The sequence below is a fragment of the Suncus etruscus genome, chromosome 9 (genome assembly GCF_024139225.1).
Source record: "Suncus etruscus isolate mSunEtr1 chromosome 9, mSunEtr1.pri.cur, whole genome shotgun sequence".
Classification (NCBI taxonomy): Eukaryota; Metazoa; Chordata; class Mammalia; order Eulipotyphla; family Soricidae; genus Suncus; species Suncus etruscus.
The window spans coordinates 97,420,028-97,433,830 of NC_064856.1; the positions used below are offsets into that span (position 1 = coordinate 97,420,028).

The 13,803-nt window shown below is 47.7% G+C and overlaps 1 protein-coding gene across 1 annotated transcript in view; it reads right to left on the reverse strand.

Moving 5' to 3' along the window:
• Positions 1–8,938, reverse strand: part of FNBP4 (formin binding protein 4) — a 50,677-nt gene extending 41,739 nt beyond the window's left edge. Inside the window, exons 1-2 of the mRNA XM_049779587.1 lie at positions 8,658–8,938; positions 5,599–5,691 (exon numbers count right to left, since the gene is read on the reverse strand). Of these exons, the coding sequence (XP_049635544.1) occupies positions 5,599–5,691; positions 8,658–8,898 (334 nt within the window). The 5' untranslated portion in view covers positions 8,899–8,938. The remainder of the gene's footprint in view (positions 1–5,598; positions 5,692–8,657) is intronic.
• Between the last annotated feature and the right edge of the window lie 4,865 nt (positions 8,939–13,803).

Consider the following 13,803-nt stretch of genomic DNA (forward strand, 5'->3'; position numbering starts at 1 on the left):
TCCTGGCTATGCGCTCAGAAGTCGCTCCTGGCTTGGGGGACCATATGGGACGCCGGGGGATCGAACCGCGGTCCGTCTCCTAGGCTAGCGCAGGTAAGGCAGGCACCTTACCTCCAGCGCCACCGCCCGGCCCCAGGAGCAATTTCTGAGCCTGGAGCCAGGAATAACCCCTGAGTACTGGCCGGGTGTGACCCAAAAACCACAAAATAAATAAATAAATAAGATAATTCATTTTTCGGGCCCGGAGATATAGCACAGCGGCGTTTGCCTTGCAAGCAGCCGATCCAGGACCTAAGGTGGTTGGTTCGAATCCGGTGTCTCATATGGTCCCCCGTGCCTGCCAGCAGCTATTTCTAAGCAGACAGCCAGGAGTAACCCCTGAGCACTGCCGGGTGTGGCCCAAAAACAAAAACAAAAAAAAACAAAACCGTTTTTCGGGGCCAGAGAGGCAATTCAGCAGGTAACACTTGTATATTGCAGGACCACCACTGATTCCTAGTCTGGGGATGCATGCATACTATGAGTGCTCCCTGAGAGAAGCTGGGAATGGGTCAAAAACAAGCCAAGAGGGATGGTCTGGTGTGTGTGTGTATACATACCTGGTGGTAAGTGGGACCTCATGCAATGCCAGGAATTGTACTCAGGCCTCTTGTATGAGTTCTGCTCGCTCTGTCTCAAGCCTTATAATCTATTTCTTTCTCTGTTCTTGACTTTTTGGGGGGCCAGATGGGCAGTGCTCAGGGTGTATGCCTGGCTTTGTGATCAGAAACTACTCCTGACACGGCTCAAGCAGATGTGGTGCTGGGGATCAAATCTGCATCTAACAGTTTCAAGACAAGCACCCTACAAGCAATAAATTGCCTCTGAAGCTGCAAAACTTTTAGGGGCCAGACACAGTGTTGTGGGCAGGGTTCAGTCCCTGGCACTCCATAAGGTACCCAAAACTCCACAAGGATTTCTGAATGCAGCCAGAAGCAAGTCATGAGCAGCACCAGGAGTGGCCTCAAAACCAAATTTCATTTCTTTCCTTTCTTTTTTCCGGGGGTGGGGGTGGGGAAGGGCATACCCTGAGACGCTCAGGAGTTACTCCTGGATATGCGCTCAGAAATCACTCCTGGATTGAGGGACCCTTTGGGAAATGAGAGATGGGTCCATCCTAGGTCAGCCGCATGCAAGGTAAATGCTTTACCGCTGCACCGCCGCTCCAGCCCCCAAATTCTGTTTCTTTTAGCAAACAAATTCCATGTTCAAAACTTTTCCAGAGGCTGGATAGTATAGCAAGTAGTGATTGCATGTAGATGACCTAGGTTTGGTCCCCACCACCACCAAGAGCAATTCCTGAGTGTAGAACTAGGAGCATCACCCAAGTATCACTGATATGACCAAAAAAACTAAATAACAGGGGCTCAATTAACAGCCTTGCAAATAGCCGACCTAGATTTGATATTCCAGATTTGATATCTGTCACCCCAAGTGGTCTCCTGAGCCTGCCAGGAGTGATCCCTGAGCATGGAACCACAAGTAACCCCAGAGCATTGCTGGGTGTGGCCCCAAACAAACAAAAAACCTAGCAGCTGCATTTTTTTGGTTAGAGGGCCATGCTCAGAACTAGTTTTGAGATCAAGGGTCACCCCCTGATAATAAAGGGATAGAGTCAGCCCTTATTTTGACTCATTTTTATTTTACTTTTTGCTATTTTTAGGGGGGTCACACCCGGCTGCATTCAGGTGTTACTAATGGCTCTACAACAAGAAATCACTCCTTGCAGGTTCGGGGGACCATATGGGATGCTGGGATTCAAATCATTTAGGGGTCTCAAACTTGCGGCCCGCGCCCTCCGTACATTTTGTGGCCCTGCCCTAGAGGAATCTTTTTTTGTTTTGTTTTGTTTTAGTTGTTTGGGTCACACGCCCCAATGTTCAAGGCTTACTACTGACTTTGCACTCAAGGATCACCCCGACTTTGCCTCCTGCGGCCCCCCGGTTGAGTTTGAGATCCCTGAATAATAAAGGGTCAGCAGAATGCAATGCAAGCACCTAATCAGCTCAGCTAAGACATTTATTTAAACAAGTGATAGCTTTAAACTCTTGCTTTCAAAAGCTTGTAAATCATATTACAGTACCTGCTGCAATATTATATGTTTAAGCAGATCATTATAGAAATGTTGAAAGAATAAAAAGTGGGGCCGGAGAGAGAGAACAGAGGTAGGGTGTTTGCCTTGCATGCAGAAGGACACATTGAACCCCGGCATCCCATATAGTCCCCCGAGTCTGCCAGAAGTAATTTCTGAGCATAGAGCCATTAGTAACCCCTGAGCACAGGCGGGTGTGACCCCCCCAAATATAAAATAACAAAAAATGTAGAATAAAAATTAGCTAAAATAAATGTAAGAGGAGCTGGAGCAGTGGCGCAGGGCATAAGGAATCTGCCTTGCATGCCTAGGATGGACCAAGGTTCGATCCCCTGGCGTTCCACATGCTTCTCCAAGTCAGGAACGATTTTTGAGCACATAGCCAGGAGTAATCCCTGAGCGTCACCAGGTGTGGCCAAAACAAAAACGAAAAAAGAAATAAATGTAAGCTCAGTACACCTCTGAAAATTTAGTATGTACATTAAAAAATACTGGCATACATAATTATGAAAAGAAGCGTTTGCAATACATATAAAATTGCTCTATTATGGGGCCAGAGCATGGAGGTAAAGCGTTTGCCTTGCATGCAGAAGGTCGGTGGTTCGAATCCCGGCATCCCATAAGGTCCCCTGAGCCTGCCAGGAGAGATTTCTGAGCATAGAGCCAGGAGTAACCCTTGAGTGCTGCCGGGTGTGACCCAAAAACCAAAAACAAAACAAATGCAAACAAAATCCTCAGAGGACTATGCACATGTCTCCTAGAGATGTTGCTACAGAGAAGCAAAGCCATTCTTCAAGATCAAGTCCTTAGAGACTTTTTTCTGTGAGCCGACTATAAAATCTTTAATGAGTGATGCTATAAAAATTGCTAATCAGCTAACTTTAACTAGAATGGGCCACACCCAGCTATATTCAGGTCACACCTGGTGGTCCTGGGTTGCCATCTGAACCAGTATGGCTACAGTCACATGCAAAGCAAGAACCCTAACCTCTGTTCTACTCTAACCCTGCCCCAGTCAATCAAATCAACTCTTCCTTGTTCAAGTTTCAAACAGTAGTGTCTTTTACATCTAGTAATTACCATTCTCTCATAAATTGGCATGAACAGTGCTTTTAACATTTTTAGTCACTGAAACTAATAACAGTAATAAAAGCTATAGAATCTGTCCCAGAAACACATGCTTATATGCAATTCAGATGATTCACAAACTTCTGATGTTCATTTATATTCAATATGTATCCCTTCTTAGAAAATGTGTAAATATTGTTTATTAGAGTAGTCTATGGGGGGGGGGTTGGGTCATACCCAGCAGCACTCCTTGCTCTAAGCTCAGAAATTGCTCCTGGGGCCGGGCGGTGGCGCTGGAGGTAAGGTGCCTGCCTTACCTGCGCTAGCCTAGGAGACGGACCGCGGTTCGATCCCCCGGCGTCCCATATGGTCCCCCAAGCCAGGAGCGACTTCTGAGCGCATAGCCAGGAGTAACCCCTGAGCGTTACCGGGTGTGGCCCAAAAACCAAAAAAAAAAAAAAAAAAAAAAAAAAAAGAAATTGCTCCTGACAGGCTCGGGGGACCATATGGGATACTGGGACTAGAACCACCGTCCTTCTGCATGCAAGGCAAATATAAATCTAGTACACTAGATCTACTTTAGAGAGCTAAATGGCTAAAAGCTCTTACTTGCAGGCAGGAGACCCAGGCTGAACCACCAGGCCCACTTCAAGATTCTAGTATGATTTTCTTTTTTTGTTGTTGGCTTGGTGGACCATATTGTATGCTAAGGATCAAACCCGGGCCTGTCCCAGGTTGGCTGCATGCAAGGCAAAGGCCTCACTACTGTGCTATTGCTCTGGCCTGGCCCCTCTAATATGATTTTCCCCTCAAATACTGCCAGAAGCACAACCCTGAGCAGAGTGAGGTGTGGCTCCAAGGTACCACTAAGGTGATGAAAGCCAAAAATATTTTATGTGCCGGGCGGTGGCGCTAAAGGTAAGGTGCCTGCCTTACCTGCGCTAGCCTAGGACAGACCGCGGTTCGATCCCCGAACCCCCGGCGTCCCATATGGTCCCCCAAGCCAGGAGCAACTTCTGAGCACATAGCCAGGAGTAACCCCTGAGCGTCACCAGGTGTGGCCCAAAAACCAAAAACCAAAAAAAAAAAAATTTATGTAACTTGTCAGAAAAAAATTAGTATTTGGGGGCCGGAGTGATAGCCCAGCAGTATAGCGTTTGCCTTGAATGCAGCTGAACCAGGATGGACCTCAGTTTGATCCCCGGCGTCCCATATGGTCTTCTAAGTCAGGAACAATTTCTGAGCACAGAGCCAGGAGTAACCCCTGAGCGCCACTGCATGTGGCCCAAAGACGAAACAAATAAAAATAAAAAATAAAGTAAATGCTAGAGGGAGGGACCCAGGTTTTGCTTTGCATTTTGCTTTGCATGAAACGGCTGATGATTCCCCCAGCCAGCCAGGAGTTACTCCTGTGCACAACCATGTATAGCTAAAAAAATAAAATAAAAAATAAAATGAATGCTGGACAGTTGATTTGAACTTACGTTTGTTTATAAACAATTGTAAATATTCCTTCATACTTAACAATAGTTAACAAGGGCTATTTCCAAGGGTTGCTGGGGTGGGGATGTGGCTCAATAGGAAAGCATATATTTCTATGTAAATCCTAGATTCAATCCGTCACAGGAGGGAAGAAAAAATGGTAGAAGAGAAGGGAGAAAAATGGTAATAGGTTCAAAGTGCTTGCCTGAACACACCCAGTCTTGGTTCAGTCCCAGTCACCTAAATCCCCATGGTCCCTCAAGTCTCACCAGGATTGATCCCTAGGCAAGAGCCAGAAATAAAACTGAGCACTGCTGGGTGTAGCACAAAAACAAAAATTAAACACTTTCAAAACATGATGCCCCTAAAATGCCAAGCTGTAAAATAAGCCATAAAATGAGTACAAAATATCAGGAAGGGCCATAGAGATAGTAATGTAGTAAAGGGCTTACCTTGCATTCAGTTGGCCTAGGTTAGGCACCACCCCACCCCACCCCACCAAATCCCAGCATGCCAGGTGTAAGCCCTGAGTGCAGAGCCCCGAAGAAGACCCACAACCACCCAGAGTGTGGTCAAACTCAAAATCGTAATAGAAAACAGTGAAAAGTACTTTGGCTGTCAGAAAAAGGAATGATCAATTATATAATAAGTATATAAACTAAAGGCAGAAATCAAGGGGCCTGCCCTGCATGCCACCTACAGGGTTCAATCCCCAGAACCCCAAGATCTTAACACATTTTATTCCCTTCTCCCATTATCTGTATCAAACAGAAATAGCCTCCAAAATAAAGTGCATGCAAGTCAAAAAGCTCACAATAACAAAAAGATCTTACATCTTTGTTTCACAAAATACAAATTAACAATAGCAAAGCATTAGACCAAATAAAATATTCTAGAAAAGATTTATTGAAGTATACCTGTTGCTTTAACAGCGGTGAGTCTAGTGGTCATGACTGGTTTGGGAGGAGCAGGAACAACTCTGGGAGCCTCCACCACCACTTCCTGTTCATCTGAATTTGGGAGGGAAAAAAGGAACAAATGAAAAGAAAGTCGGGCCAGAGTGATAGGACAGAAAAGGGCGTTTACCTGGCACACAGCCAACCCGGGTTCCATATTCCAGTATCCCACATAGTCCCTGGATCTAAGAGTGATTTCTGGGTGCAGAACCAGAAGTAACAAAAAGGAAAAAGAAGTCTAAGAACCACTTAAGGCAGGTGCCAAATCTGTGCTCTAACTTCGTAAATCAAGTTTCAAACTTGGGGCCGGGTAGGTGGCGCTGGAGGTAAGGTGTCTGCCTTGCAAGCGCTAGCCAAGGAAGGACCGCGGTTCGATCCCCCGGCGTCCCATATGGTCCCCCCAAGCCAGGGGCGATTTCTGAGCACATAGCCAGGAGTAACCCCTGAGCATCAAACGGGTGTGGCCCAAAAACCAAAAAAAAAAAAAAAAAAGTTTCAAACTTAAAGATAGGGCATGAAGTCAAATAATAGGAGATAACTAAATAAGCATAGGCAACTGTCTTCCATTTTCCTAGTCTAATGTTAAGAAAGCCTGGGGGGGGGGTCAGAGCAATAGCACAGGGGTAGGACCTCTGCCTTGCAGGCAGCTGACCCAGGATGGACCTGGGCTCCATCCCCCGCATCCCATATGGTCCTCCAAGCCAGGAGCGATTTCTGAGCATGTAGCCAGGATTAACAACCCGAGGGTCACTTGGTGTGGCCCAAAACAAAACAAAACAAGAACGCTGTGGAGGGGCTGAATTAGATAGGATCCTACTACTTGCCTTAAATGTGGCTGGCCTGTGTTTGATCCCATACAGTTCCTCTTTACTCCTGAACACAAAGCCAGAAGCACGGAGCACTGCCCAGTGTGGCTAAAGAAACAATCACCCCCACCTCAAAGAAACAAAACAAAAACCAAAACAAGGGATATACATGGAGGAGCATATGCGACAGACCAGCAGTAAAGAACTTGCCTTGCACGAGGCCAACTGACCAACGTCAACACTTGGCAACTCTAATCACTCACATCTAGCCCAACAGGAGTCATCCCTGATAACCAAAGGTTGTGGTCCCCATTCCCCCCCAAAATAAAATGCACAAGGATTTCACTGCTAGCCTTACAGAGCCCACCTTTCAAACCCCAAAAGCGCACATGGTCTCCTAAGCCTGTGTCAGGAATGAGCCCTAAAAACGAAACTAGAGGGCCCGGAGAGATAGCACAGCGGCGTTTGCCTTGCAAGCAGCCGATCAGGACCAAAGGTGGTTGGTTCGAATCCCGGTGTCCCATATGGTCCCCCGTGCCTGCCAGGAGCTATTTCTGAGCAGATAGCCAGGAGTAACCCCTGAACAACGCCGGGTGTGGCCCAAAAACCAAAAAAAAAAAAAAAAAAAAAAAAAAAACGAAACTAGAGGGCAGGAGGGATAGCATGGAGGTAAGGCATTTTCCTTTCACGCAGAAGGTCATCAGTTCGAATCCGACTTCCCGGCTTCCCATATGGTCCCCCGTGCCTGCCAGGAGCAATTACTGAGCCTGGAGCCAGGAGTTTCCCCTGAGTACTGCCGGGTGTGACCCAAAAACCACAAAAACAAAACAGAAGAAAAAAACACAAAACCAGAAGTAAGCCCTAAAAGCTCCACCGGATGTGGCCACCTAAAGTCACTGGAAATTGCAAACACCCTTCTCCCCAAATTCCAAAACATGCGGCCACTCACATTCCTTCATGTCTTCAGGAGCCTTAAAGCAAACCCAAGTGTAACAATTTAGCACATTTTCCCCCATCAGAAACTAATGAAGTGGTGTTTCTGGGTTGTTGGGTTTTTTTGTTTGTTTTTGCAGTGTCGGGAATCGAACCAGGTCTCATGCAAAGCCAAGACACACACATCACTCACTACCGCCGAACCACAAACCAGGTCCAAGAGATTTTTTGTTTTTTGGGTTCCCTCCCCCACCCTTTAACACCTCCAACTGAAACGGTGGCAGCTTCCTCCCTCCAAGCCCAGGGCCTGCAATGACTTTGTCAACAACATCTGCTCTAAATTAAAAAATTAAATTAAAAAGATCACTGTTGCACTGGTGAAGGGTGTGTGTGTGTGTTATATTTTTATATCTGAAACCCTTATACAAACATGCTTGTAATCGTGGTGCTTAAATAAAAGATACCAATCATTAAAAAAAAAAAAAAGTAAACCAGAAAAATAAAATAAAGATCACTCTGGTCTGGAGAGAACAGAAAAAAAAGAGTCAGGGAGACACAAACACAGGTCCATTTGTGCAGAGACAGGGTGGGGGGGGGGGTGATTACCTACCACCTGGGACGAAGGGAGGGCGACTCCCACTAGGATGGGCATCAAAATTAAAAAAATAAAATAAAAAGCCATACAAAGCTACTAAAATAACTTACCTACAACGCATATTTATAATTTAATGGTATACTGATAAGATATATTTGGATTAGAATGCATACTTATCATTTAATTGCATACTTATAAATTATATATATTTGGGTTCTGAATCCCATAAATAGGTGCATTGCATAGAAATGAAACTGAATAACTGTCTATCAATTAAACTTTTTATGTTAAAAAAAAAATAAAGCCAAAATACGGTCCGATGACTCCTCACTATGGTCTCAGCAGAATTTGGGCAAACACTAAGGGAGAAAGGAAAAGCAAGAATCAAAAGACCCTTTTTGTCCAAGGATGCCCAAGCTGGGCCTTTTGCAAAAAAGCACTCTGCCGTCTCCCCAAAATATCCCCAAGATACCCCAAAGGGCGATCTCCCAGGGAGGGACAAGGCAGGCAGGAAGGGCAGGCCCGGGTCATGCCACACCTGACATGGCGCCGCCGCCTCACCACACTCCGCCTTGACCTTCCCTTCCGCCTTGACCGGATCTACTTTCTTTCCCTCGAGTCCCTCCGCGGCGCCTAGGCCGCAGCCCCGAGCTCGAGTTGCTCCTTCCGCCCCGCGCCGCGCTCACCTTCCTCGGAAGGCAACTCTTCCGGCGCTGAGGCCGAGGCGGCGGCGGCAGGGGCCGCGGCCGCGCTCGTTGTGCTCGTGGGCACCGCCGCCACCACCGCCACACTGGGCGCCGCCGTCGCGTCCGGTTCGGGATCAGGATCCGGCTCTGGGTCCCGACCCGGCGTGCTGCTCCGCGGGCCCGGCGGAGAGAGCTGCAAGATCGGCCTGCGACCCGGGACCGCCCGAGACTTCTTCCCCATCGCGAGCCTGGGCGCGAAGCCACACACGCGAGCGTTTAGAGCAGCCCGGGAGGGGCGGGCCTAGTTGTGCGTGGCGTGGCTTGCGTCATGAATATTCATATCTCGCGAGACCGCCTCCCCGAGAGGGAGCCCGCTTCTAACCGGCGGGGGACGCGCGCCCACGCATGCGCTGTAAGCTCCGTCTGCTTTTTCTGGCTCCGAGCCACAGACACAAACCCGAAGAGGCGGGCTTTTCTTTCACGGACTCAGACGATTGGTTGCTTGGACCCGCTCGAGGTGTGAGTAGCCAATGGGAAAGGAAAGAGGATTGCCCCCAGCCAATCGCACGATGGTCCGGAAGTCTGAAGTCTTCCAGGACTTCCTGCTACACCCATGTGCTTTTTTTTTTTTTTTGGCGGTGTCTTTTCTTTTCCCGCCTTGTCCTCCATCTTGTTGCTGTGCTTGTGCTTGGCTCCCTACTTGCTTGTAATATCGGAAAGTATTTCCTGCCCCCACTTTTACCCTTTTTATTATTGTTAGAGCTGGCTTTTTAGCATTGAACATTTGAGTCGTGGTTTATGCTTTTTTAAAAAAAATTTCTTTTCAAAAAAATACAACAAAAAAGGAGAAAATAAAAAAAACGAAAACAAGAAAAAATTTTTGTCCTTTTCGAGGGGCTGGAGCTTAGCACAAAGGTAAAGCATTTGCTTTGCACATGGCCAACACAGGACAGACCCTGGTTCGAATCCCAGCACCCCATATGGTCCCCCAAGCCTGCCACAAGCACAAAGCCAGGAGTAATCCTTGAGCACCACCTGGTGTGACCTAAAAACCAAAAACTTTTTCTTATTTTTATCTTTTTTTTTTTTTTTGGGAGGGGGTCACACCCGGCAGCGCTCAGGGGTTACTCCTGGCTCCACACTCAGAAATCGCTCCTGGCAGGCTCAAGGGACCATGTGGGATGTCGGGATTTGAACCACCGTCCTTCTGCATGCAAGGCAAACGCCCTATCTCCATGCTATCTCTCCGGCCCCTATTTTTATCTTTTTGAGAACAAAGTTGCTGTCTTGATATTTCTTTCCTGCTTGGGGGTGGAGGGTGGGGGGAGACAGGGTATTCTGCAGACAAGGTGGGTAAGATAGAATCAAGTGTTGAATTAGAATATTGGAGGGCTCGGAGAGATAGCACAGCGGCGTTTACCTTGCAAGCAGCCGATCCAGAACCTAATGTGGTTGGTTCAAATCCCGGTGTCCCATAAGGTCCCCCGTGCCTGCCAGGAGCTATTTCTAAGCAGACAGCCAGGAGTAACCCCTGAGCACCTCCGGGTGTGGCCCAAAAGCTAAAAAAAAAAAAAAAAAAAAGAAAGAAAGAATACTGGGGCCGGGAAGGTGGCGCTAGAGGTAAGGTGTCTGCCTTGCAAGCGCCAGCATAGGACGGACCGGACCGTGGTTCGATCCCCGGTGTCCCATATGGTCCCCCCAAGCCAGGGGCGATTTCTGAGCCCATAGCCAGGAGTAACCCCTGAGCGTCAAACGGGTGTGTCCCAAAAACAAAGAAAAAAAGAATACTGGAGCCTTTTGAGCCCAGAGCCAAGCTGACATGCATAAGGGACTCCCCCCCACCCCAGTACTGCCCCCCCCCACGGGCAAGGTCACCGTTTTGATTTGGGTTTTTAATTTCTCTTTGAGCCACACCCTGCGGTATTCAGGGTTTACTGCTTGCTCTGCACTCAGGATCATTCCTAGTGGGCTTGTGATACCATACGTACTGTTGAAGATAGATCCATTTGGCTGCCTGCAAAGCAAGTCCCCTGCTCACCCATACTATTATTCTGGCCACCTCAGCTGCTGTTTTAGGGTGTCTTCTTATCATTCTCACTTCCCTCTGTCCATTGGAAGCCACCTGCTTGGAGCGTAAATCACCTCTTTCGGTTTTAGCCATTCAGGATAGTTGGATTAACTACTGCATCACATCATGAAGTTATTTTGAGGGAGCAGAAAAGGGGCTCCTAAGTGTTGCCCAGAGTGTCTGAGGCCCACACATGCAAAAAGATGCTAGAGACCCAGGGATCAATGCTCCACAGGTCCTGTAATGCTGGGGGGTCCACCAGAGCTTCCAATGGTGCTCTGGGTCTTCAGGGCCACAATGTTTTTGTTTTTTGGGCCACACCCAGCGGTGCTAAGAGGTTACTCCTGGCTATCTGCTCAGAAATAGCTCCTGGCAGGCATGGGGGACCGTATGGGACACTGGGATTCAAACCAACCACCTTAGGTCCTGGATTGGCTGCTTGAAAGGCAAACACAGCTGTACTATCTCTCCGACCCCTCAGGGCCACATTGAACAATGCTTGGGGCTGGAGCTGGAGAGATAGTCCAGTGGTAGGACATTTGCCTTGCATACAGCCGACCCAGGACAGACCCAGGTTGGGTCCCTGGCATCCCATATGGTCCCCGGAGCCTGGCAGGAGTGATTTCTGAGCACAGAGCCAGTAGTAATCCCTGAATGCTGCCAGGAGTGGCCCAAAAACCCAAAACAAAATAAATGAGAAAAAAAAAATACATTGAGCAATGCTTGTGAGCCCTTCTGGGCCCATTGAACTACAATCCTCGATGGCGAACCTATGGCACGTGTGCCAGCGGTGGCACACGAAGGCCTTGTAGCTGGCATGTGGGAAGGGGTCTGCAATTAAGATATGCAGCGCAGGGGCCGGCGCTGTGGCGCTAGAGGTAAGGCGTCTGCCTTGCCAGCGCTAGCTTAGGATGGACCATCCCCCAGCGTCCCATATGGTCCCCTAAGCCAGGACCAACTTCTGAGCGCATAGCCAGGAGTAACCCCTGAGTGTCACCGAGTGTGGCCCAACCCCCCCCCCAAAAAAAAAGATATGCAGCACAGTGGGAGGTGAGTGTGCTGGTGTCTGCTTTGCAGCTCACCTGGCAATGGGGCTGGACTGGCCATTGGGAGGACCGGGCATTGTGAGGCAGTTTGGGCACTTGGGCTCAAAAAGGTTAGCCACCACTGGGTGCAATGCTCCATGCTCAGGATATCTTGTGTCAAGTATTGTAATCTAGGTTGATGTTGTGAAAAGCATGACTCCATGAGCCCTAACCTAACTTTTTTGTTTGTTTGGGTTTTTTTTTGATGCTCAGGGGTTACTTCTGGCTCCAGTGGTCCTCAAACTATGGCCCGCAGGCCACATATTGTATTTGTATCTGTTTTGTTTCTTCATTGCAAAATAAGATATATGCAGTGTGCATAAGAATTCATTCATAAAAAAAAAAAAAAAAAAAAAAGAATTCATTCATGGGGCCGGGAAGGTGGCGCTAGAGGTAAGGTGTCTACCTTGCAAGCGCTAGCTTAGGACGGACCGCGGTTCGATCCCCCGGCATCCCATATGGTCCCCCCAAGCCAGGGGCAATTTCTGAGTGCATAGCCAGGAGTAACCCCTGAGCGTCAAACGGGTGTGGCCCAAAAACCAAAAAAAAAAAAAAAATTCATTCATAAGTTTTGTTTTTACTATAGTCAGACCCTCCAATGGTCTGAGGGACAGTGAACTGGCCCCCTGTTTAAAAAGTTTGAGGACCCTTGAAGCGCTCAGAAATTGCCCCTGGCTTGGGGGAGACGCGGGGGGATTGAACCGAGGTCCTTCCTTGGCTAGCGCTTGCAAGGCAGACACCTTACCTCTAGCACCACCGTGCCGGGCCCCCTAACCTAACATTTTTATCTTTATTGCCTCCCATCCATTTCCCATAAGAAATTAATTTTATTATTCAAGACCCAACTTTCTTTTTTTGTTATTTGTTTGCTTTTGATTTCACCCAGCAGTGCTAATCTATACTCAGGTTCACTCCTGGCTGGGTTCAGGCGTCCATATAGGATATTGGGGGATTGAACCTGGGTCAGCCATGTGAAGACAAACATCTTATCCATTGTATTCTCTTGCCAGCTTCCCAAAATGCTTTTTTGGGGGTCCACACTCTGCGGTGCTCAGGGGTTACTGAGCTCAGAAATTGCTCCTGGCAGGCTTAGGGGACCATATGGGATGCCAGGGATCGAACCCAGGTCTGTCCCAGGTTGGCTGTGTGCAAGTCAAACACCTTAATGCTGTGCTATTACTCTGGACCAATACAGTAGCTTTAAAGCAAGACCAGGACTATAGAGAGCACATTGGATAGGGCATTTGCCTTGCATGCATCTGACCTGGGTTTGATCCTTGACACCATATATGGTTTCCAGAGTCCCATCAGGAGTGGTCCCTTGAACACAGAGCCAGGAGTAAGCCCTGAGCATGCAAAAATATGACACAGAAGCTAAAATAACAAAAAAAATATATCAGGAGAGCAAGACAGTATAAGCCAGAACAAAGTATAAAAGAAGGTACACTGGGGGCTGGAGTAATAGTATAGCTAGCTAGGGTGCTTGCCTTGCACTCAGCCAACTGACTATATAAGGCATGTGATCCCCTGAGCATCTGAGTACAGAGTAAGCCATGAGCATCACTGTGTATGGCAGAAAACACACACACACACACACAACACACACACACAAATGTACCCATTAATCAGACTGCCATAATGGAGGTCTCCAAAAAGGCAGGGAACCCCCCCTTAGTATAGTTCTATACATACTGTATATGCAGATATATAGTATATACTGTATAGCATAGCATAGCATAGTATGGTTCTGGGGATTGAACCTGCATTGACATCATGGAAGACAAGGCCCCTACTTTGTATACTAGCTCTTTTGTACCCCAGCCCCAGTTAAAATAAATGTTTAAGGGCCAGAGTGGTAGTAAAACAGGTAGGACACTTGCCAGTCTGTGACTCTGGCGAGTCTTTGTGTTTCTGGGCTTAGATGGCAAGCTTCTGCTTTCTATAGGTAAAGTAGTTCTGGAAAGTGGGTAAGCAGAAAATAAATGGCCAATTA